The sequence below is a fragment of the Eimeria maxima genome, genomic scaffold, assembly GCF_000499605.1.
Source record: "Eimeria maxima Weybridge genomic scaffold, Emw_scaff647, whole genome shotgun sequence".
Classification (NCBI taxonomy): domain Eukaryota; phylum Apicomplexa; class Conoidasida; order Eucoccidiorida; family Eimeriidae; genus Eimeria; species Eimeria maxima.
The window spans coordinates 1854-10000 of record NW_013563927.1 but is presented as its reverse complement, the minus strand read 5'-3'; the positions used below and the strand labels follow the sequence as shown (position 1 = coordinate 10000).

At 51.0% G+C, this 8147-nt stretch overlaps 2 protein-coding genes across 2 annotated transcripts; one reads left to right on the top strand and one right to left on the bottom strand.

Annotated features, from left to right (window-relative positions):
- Positions 1–331: 331 nt before the first annotated feature.
- EMWEY_00039860 (hypothetical protein, conserved) lies at positions 332–3785 on the bottom strand (the record flags this gene model as incomplete). Its single annotated transcript, XM_013478748.1, has 7 exons — positions 332–409; positions 645–758; positions 1569–1748; positions 2405–2655; positions 3032–3236; positions 3564–3593; positions 3750–3785. The coding sequence occupies 7 exons, from the start codon at positions 3783–3785 to the stop codon at positions 332–334; spliced, it is 894 nt and encodes a 297-aa protein (XP_013334202.1).
- A 308-nt stretch (positions 3786–4093) lies between these two features.
- Positions 4094–7773, top strand: EMWEY_00039850 (hypothetical protein, conserved; the record flags this gene model as incomplete). Its single annotated transcript, XM_013478747.1, has 6 exons — positions 4094–4110; positions 4401–4473; positions 4975–5637; positions 5781–6086; positions 6302–7078; positions 7333–7773. The coding sequence occupies 6 exons, from the start codon at positions 4094–4096 to the stop codon at positions 7771–7773; spliced, it is 2277 nt and encodes a 758-aa protein (XP_013334201.1).
- Positions 7774–8147: the final 374 nt, after the last annotated feature.

Below are 8147 nucleotides of genomic sequence, written 5' to 3'. Positions count from 1 at the left end.
GGGCCCCCCTTGATGAAGCTGGGGGGCCCCTTATTGGGGCCCCTCAAGGGCCTCAGGAGTCGAAACTCGTTCCCACAGCACTCCGCAGGCGCAACAAGAAGAAAGGCAGAAGAGCTGCAGCGCAGCAAGAGCAGCAGCAGCAGCAGCAGCAAAACAAGCATATCCATATTAAATATAAGTTATCACTACTGCCGCATGCAGGACACAGAAGGTAAGAAAATATAGGGATAGCCGCTTCCAGGCATTGCATGCAGCCTTGCATGCACCTAAAGCCCCAACTTTGCATGCATGCATGCATGCATGCATGCATAGGCTTGCATGCGTTCTATGGCTAACCGTATTTGTGGGTCTTCATGATGAAGGCGAGAGTGCAGCTGTTTAGCAGCAACATAGCAACACTGCCTACAGACTGCACACACAATATATTAACAAAAAAAAAGGAAGGGGAGAAAAAAAAGAATTAACAATAAAGGAGACAAGCAACAATAATAATAAATAACAATAAACTAAAAAAGGAGACAAGGAAACAAGGAGCTAACCAACTCACAAACAAACAAAATACAAAAATAATCCCCCTTATGGAACACAAGAGCAAACCCCTAAACCCTAAACCCTAAACCCTAAACCCTAGAGTTTGTCAGTACCCTAAAGGTTTTGTTATCAAAGTACTGCGATGTATTGATTAGGGTTTCCTCTCCGCAATAAACCATCTCTAGTATGCAGAGGCCTCGTAAACCCTTCAACACTGCCAGCCCCGCCTGCACAAACCCTAAACCCTAAACCCTAAACCCTCAGCCGCAAACCCCAAGAGCTTAACTGTGGTATAAATCTAATTCCCCTTTACTCCTACATCTCTCGCTGGTTGTGTGTTGATATGCCCGTTTGTGTTGCTATCGGGTAGGGAATTGCTAGGGTTTAGGGTTTAGGGTTTGCGAACTTGAGGAAGAAGAGCAGCAGAAGCCTCCGTTGGCCCGCAACGCCACATCATGCTGCATGCAACAGAAGCCAAGACAAGACCTGCTGCAGAGACACCCCGTTGGAGCCTCTCCTTCACCTGTAAGGGAGGGCCAAAACGGGGCCCCACAGAGGGGGGCCCCACAGCGGGGGGCCCCTGAGAGGGGGGCCCCTCAGTAGGAAGCCCCACAGGAGACGCAACGAATGCTTTTATATCTGAGCAGGCGGAGACACCACAGAAAATAACTACAAAATGCATGCAGAGAAAAAGCCCCAAGAAGAGGGGGAAACAGAGGGATGGATATCTCTTGGGAGTGTTTGCATGCATGCATGCATGCATGCAAATGGATTACCTGCAGCTTCGTCTGCTGCAGCAGACAGCAGCAGCAGCAGCAGCGCCTTCTTCTTTAGGTCGCTAACTTCTCCGCCATACAATTGCCAGGGAAGGATCTATATACAACACACAAATACAGCCACGCTGCTGCTGCTGTTGCTGCTGCTCCAGCTGATGCTGCTACAGCTGCTAAGGGGTAGCAGCAGCAGCAGCCCTACATGCACCAGCTACAGCAACAGCAGCAGCAGCAACAGCAGCAACAGCAGCAGCCTGCACCTACCCCAAGCTTAGATAGAAATCCGTTGTTTGTATATATTGCTGTTGGGTCCCTCAGATACTCCAAGACAGGTGCTGTCTTCTTCTCTTCTGCTGGCTGCTGCTGCTGCTCCTGCTCCTGCTCCTGCTGCTCTCTGCATGCAGCCAGCTCGTTGGATATAATAGCTCGGCAGTTGGCACGGGACTGCAGCAGAAAGCAAGTAAAGATTTTTTGCTATTTTGCTGCTGTCTTTGCTGCATGCATTATAATTAGTTGATTATAATGCATGCATGTACATATACATATATAAAATAAATAATAATATATAAAAAATAAGGAAATAAATAAATAAAATAAGGAAATAAGGAAATAAGGAAAAAGGCAAAGAAAAAGAGACATAAGGAAACCCTACCTGCAGCAGACGCAGCAGCAGCAGCGCGCGTCTCTCCTCTAGGAGACAGCTGCGGCCCCAAAGGGAGGAATTGGAGGAGACAAGCAAAGCCAAGTCAGAGTACGGCACCTCACGGCCCTGCAGCAACAGCAGCAGCAGCAGCAGAGGCAGCAGCAGCACAGGCAGCAGCAGCAGAGGCAGCAGCAGCAGCCACAAAGGCAGCAGCATGACTGTATGTATGGAAGACAGGCCTGTTGCAGCAACAGCAGCACCGCATTGGGGGACACAGCAACACAAGCAAGAGCAGCGCTTGCACAGACAGCAGCAGCAACAGCAACAGCAGCAGCAGCAACAGCAGCAGCAGCAACAGCAGCAGCAGCAACAGCAGCAGCAGCAACAGCAGCAGCAGCAGCAGCAAGAGCAGCAGCAGCAGCAGCAACAGCAGCAGCAGCAGCAAGGTGTAGCGGACTTCTGGAGGGACAATATCTAGAATGCGGAAAACAAGGCGCAGCAAACCATTCCATTGTGCTGCGCTGTATCGACACCCTTCGTGCTGCTGCTGCTGCTGCCCTTCATTGTGCTGCTGCTGCTGCTGCTGCTGCTGTTGCTGCTGCTTCCCATCGTCGTCCAACTGCTGCTGTCGCTGCTGCTGAGGTTGAGGGAATGCTGATCCTGCTTCTTTTCCTGCTGCTGCTGCTGCTGCTGCTGCTGCAGTTATGCCTTGGGAGTCGTGAACAACCTCACACAGCAGCAGACGCAGCAGCCTGCTGCCTGGTGCAGCAGTAGGGGAAGCAGCAGCAGCAACAGCAGCAGAAGAAGAAGAAGGCCTTCTGTTGTCTCCTTCTTGCTGCTCTACGAAGCGGCGCCTCGCAGTACGAAGACGCGTTAGGGCCTCCAGTGCTGCAGCAGCAACACGCAACAGCAACAGCAGCAGCAGGCGCAGTGCATCAGCTAGATAAGCAGCAACCACAGCAAGAACAGATAATTTTCTTCTCCCTTTTTCTGTCTTTTTTTTGTCTTTATATATACTTTTTCTTGTCTTTTTCTTTATTTTATTTTTCTTCTTTTTCTTCTCTGTCCTCGGGTGTATCCTCACCTGCTATTGCTTCTGTCTGTTCTTCGTGGAGCAGCAGCACCCTTCCTTGGTGCTGCTGTTGCTGCTGCTGCTGCTGCTGCTCTTCCTGCTGCTGCTGCTGCTGCTGCCGCTGCAGCTGATATACAGGGCAAGGGCGGATTTTGCACTGGAGGATGGCCGGCAGCAAGAAGGGCCCCAAATGACTTAGACACTCCGCGCCCCACAGCTGCGCATACACCCCAAACCCTAAACCCTAAACCCTAAACCCAAGAGCGGGCAGGTATTGGGGAGCGGCATGCCTGATGTAGATATGTGGATGTTGAAAGATTTATTGTGTTTTAATTGTTTGTAGGGTTTAGGGTTTAGGGTTTAGGGTTTAGGTGTATGCTACTCTCTTTTTTTGTCTGTTTATGTTAGTGTGTATTTACAGGTATTAATCCTGCTGGTAAATAACCATTTTCCTGCTGCTGCTGCTGCTGCAGTGGCAGCAAACCCCAGAAGTATATTGCGGTGTACAGACACCCCAAACCCCCGCAACACAACAACGCTAAACCAGGGAAACTCCATCTAAACCACCACCCGCCTGAGATAACCCACAAACCCTAAACCCTAAACCCTCACATCTAAACCCTAAACCCTAGTTCTTGGATATGCCAAGTATCGTTTCCATCCTCATCACTGACCAGAGGATCTGCTCAACCACCAAACTAGGGTTTAGGGTTTAGGGTTTAAGATTTACCGGGCGCCAATGCCTGCTGCAGCGGCGTAAGGTCATCGTGGTCTATCCGGTTACGATTGTAGCTTGTAAGGGTCCTCAGGGGCCCCTGGGTCTTGAGGGGGCCCCCAAGCCGTAGGGTTCCCCCTTTGCGAGGGTCCACCATGCACGCTACAAGACCCATGTAGGAGGGGGCCCCCCTCAACTGCGGACCCCAATAAAGTGTACAGCCAGCTGCCGAAGAAGATCGAGGGAGTTCCTTATCCATGCAGGAGGGGATCAGGCACAAACCCCTTGCCTGCTGCAGGTCTACCCTCTTGCATGGGGCCCGCCAACAGGAAAACCCAGCAGCACGAAGGGGGACCATGATGGGGCCCACCTGGTGGTACGCCCCAGCAGAAGAAGCGGACTTTGGGCCCTACAGATCAGAAGCCGCCAGATCTTCCTCTCCCTTTCTTCCCTGAAGGGTTGGGGGCCCCCCAGGGGACGAGGGTCCCCCCAAGTGTCTTGGGGCCCCCAAGGGTACGGGGGCCCCGACGAAACGGGGGCCCCCCCTGATATCTGAGACGGGCTGACCCCAACAAAAAGATCCACAAAGGATTCTAAATAAGTTGTACTTAACTTAAAAATATAATAATTTTAGGTGGAAAACTAGGCATGTTTAGTTGTGTATAGGAAGTGCCAGAACTTGGGGGCCCTCCCAGGGGGGCCCCCTAAACCCGAGGGGCCCCCACCCGGGGCCCCTTGGGTCCGAAGGATGAGTGGTAGAGGTTTTATTAGCGGTGGCTTATTTATGGTTTATATTTGTAGGTGCTTTTCCTGTAGATAAGATTAAATGAGCTTTATTTTGTACGTATACCCATAGGGGGGGAGGCCCCGGCTGCCCTCCGTCGTTCATCTTGAGTCCAACGGGAGGAGTAGGGTTTAGGGTTTTGCTTTTAGGGTTTGTGGTAATAAGGGTTTTTCGTTAGGGTTAAATGGAGTCAAAGTGGATGCCCTTTATGAAGAGGAGAGAGGGAAAAGGGAGTTGCTCTGCATCTGCCCTTTTGGGGCTCCTTAGTGTTTAGGGTTTACATATTCGAATTCGAGCGTTAAGGGTTTAGGGTTTGCATACTTGTATTTGGTGGCTTGTTGTTTGCTGGTTATGCTGCCGTTTTATCTCTGTGCAGCACCTACTTTTTCTGCCTTTTTTCCTTCTCTACTCCTAGGGTTTAGGGTTTAGGGTTTAGGGTTTGCGATGCCGTATCAGGGTAGCATGTTTGGCGATTCTTTCGCTGGTTTTCGTGATTTATTTGCTCGTACAGATTCATATTTTAGTCAAGTTGGTTTGCTGCCTCTGCTGCTGCCTCTGCCGCTGCAAGGAGAATGCGGGGCCCTTAAGAGGGGCCTCCTCCGTAGTTTTATTCTTTCTTCTTCTCATATTCACTCTTCTCTCCTTGCTGCCCTCACCCGTTCTTCTTCTACCTTTCACAATACCCCAACGGGCACACCTAGGGGGGCCCCTTCTCCATCGACAGACTCTCCCCCAGGGGCCCGTTCCCCAGGGTGGACCTCAGGGGGAGTTCAAGGAGGTGCCACAGAGGTCCCCTTACGGCTCCCCTTAAGAAGCCCTTATGCGACACCCCATGTGGGGCTCTCTGGGGGTCCTCTAGTAGGGGAAACCACAGGGGGCCCCTCTGGGGGGCCCCATGGAGGCCCCGCGAGGAGTAGTGTGTTGTGCGGGGATGACGCTGTTGCTGCTGCTTTATTGCCTGCATGCATGTTGAGGGAGAAGCTAAAGATACTCGCTAGGGAATTGGGAGTAAAGTTAGAAAAGAAGAAAAGAGGAGAAGAAGGAGAAGAAAAAGAAGAAAAAGAAGAAGAAAAACCTCTGCTTAGTGATGAGGAATTAGGGATGCCTGCCCTAAGAAGAGTAAGACAAAATACAGATATAAATAAGTGTAAATATAACAGCAGCTGCAGCAAGAGAAGCTGCAGCGTCAGGTGCTGCTGCTGCTCCTGCAGGAGCAGCAGTTGCTGCAGCAGGAGGTGTGTGTATGTATATGTTGTATACAGGTATTGGAGTGTATAGAGAGCAGCAACACAGAAGGCGTGCTGCTGCTGCTATGCGAGCGTCGCTCCTCTTCTTTTCCTTTGGGGCCCTTTTGTTCTTCCTTGGATACAATACTAAATGCTAGCAGCAGCCAATTAAGAGAGAGGCAGCTGGTGCAGCAGCAGGAACTGCAGCAGCAACCCCGTATTGAGGACCTTGGATTAGGTGTTGTTGCAGGAGGAATTGCATTAATGAGCCTAAAAGGACAAAGAGAAATTCTCTCCCTTTTCTGTATTGAACAACTCCCTGATGATGCTAGACACCAGCTCGTATGCAAACCCTAAACCCTAAACCCTAGAAAGCAAAAATCCTACAATCTAAACCCTAACGTCGGCTCGTAGCATACCCTAAACCCTAATGCATACGCATCACAAACCCTAAACCCTTCGTCAGTTTGCTAAGGTAAAGGAACAAACAGACGAATATATATAATATAATGTATATATAATTTCTATATGTGTGTGTGTTTATGGTGTATATGCAGCTACGAGTTCTTGCTGTCCGTCTATTAGCGTTGGGGTTACTATGGCCAAGTGTATTTTGTAGCTCAGGGAGAGGAGAAGAAGATTTTATTCGTATATCTGATGCTTTTTTATTACATTTCCCTCGTCCTGCATGCGAATTCTTTTGTCTTTCCTCTGGTCTTCAGCTGTCTAGGCATGTAGAGGAGGCTATACACCCTAATTCGTCACCCCATACAGACCAATGCACAGGCTGTATATGCATTAAGAGACTTCAACGCAAAATTAATAGTTATAAAAAGCTCCAACACCATAAGCCCCAAGCCACACCTACACCCGCCTCCTTAGGGGGGACCTCCCCACAGCAAGAAGGGGCAGGACCCCAACAGCAAGAAGGAAGGCGAGGAAGCCAACAGCCGGAAGGAGGGGGCACGCAGCATCAGCCTGAAGGGGGCCCCCAACCTGATGGTAGGGCCTCCAACAATACTGGAGCAGCGCAGGAGCACGGAGGGGCCCAAATGCCCATTCCTTCAAATGCCTCCCGGGAGGGGAGCCAAGGTGGGGCACAAGCGGGTTCTCCGAGTGGGCCACAACGACCGGAAGGGGGTGGTCGCCCTGGTAGCCCCCAGGGGGGCCCCCAAGGGGAGGGTACGCAACGCGGGAGGGAGGGGGGAAAGGGGGTAATGGAAGAAGAATGGGTGGAATTTTGGGCAATAAGCAAAAGGAGGTTTTTTAACATTTGGAGACAAAGAGCAGATCAACTTGTACCCGAAACACCCGCTGCCTCCTTAATGGAAGCTGTAAGCCCTAAACCCTAAACCCTAAACCCTAACACTGTCAAGTGTTAATGAAGCGTTCTCTGCTTTTATTCCCTAAACCCTAGTTTTAAAAATTGCATTGCAAACCCTAAATCCTCTTCACAGCAGACGCGCATAAAAACCCTAATATTGTTACTCTTTTATTCCCAAACCCTGGCGCGAACCGTAAACCCTCGTGTACCTGTATTTTCTTCTGTTTTGCATTGTTTATTGTTTTTTTCTGTCCCCCTCTGCAGCTAGATGGACCCTTGAGGTTCCCCTCTTCTGTTACTGCAAACACCCCAGCGCCAACCCCGTCGCCTATCAGGAAACGAGGAGGAGGCCCCCGCAGCAAACGCGCCAGAGGAGGGGGGACCCCCAGCAGCAACGCTGCAGCAACAGAAGACAGAAACAAGGAAGCAGCAAAGGGGCGAAGGGCAAGGCTTACCAAGAACTCAGCACAAACGTCCGATTCAACCCAGGCTCCTGCTGCTCCTACTGCTACTGCTTGTGCGTCTGACAGCGACACGCGCTGTGTGGACGTTTCGAGACCCCATAACGGTCCCTTATTCTGTGCTTCGGCGGGGCCCCCACCAGCATTCGTAGGTGTCCCCGCCCCTTCGAGAACATCCACCCCCCCACCTGCAGCTGCTTCGGCGGCGGCTACCCCCCTTCTTTCCGTTAAAGAGGAAGCCTAACAGCAGCTCGCGGCTGTCCTCGTTTTTGAGTTTTTATTCTGCAGAGGCTAGCTGCAGCAGGCAGTTACTGCGGGGAGTTGTTGCACCTAGCTACGGCTGCAAGCTGCAACGGCCGGCTACTCCGGTGTGTTGCAGCAGCTAGCTGTTGCAGGGAGTTGCTGCAGCTAGCTACCCCAGCCAGTTGTTGCTGATAGCTGCTGCAGCCCGCTGCTGCTGACATTTGCAGCAGCGATGTGGGCGGAGGACATCTGCTGTGTTCATTTCCTGTACTTTGCTTTTCTTTCTTTTTATATCTTTTTATGTGCCGAAGAGGGTTTATTCGTTTTTTCGTTTTTTAAGAAGCAGGCAATAGGGAAAAGCACCAACTAGCGGAT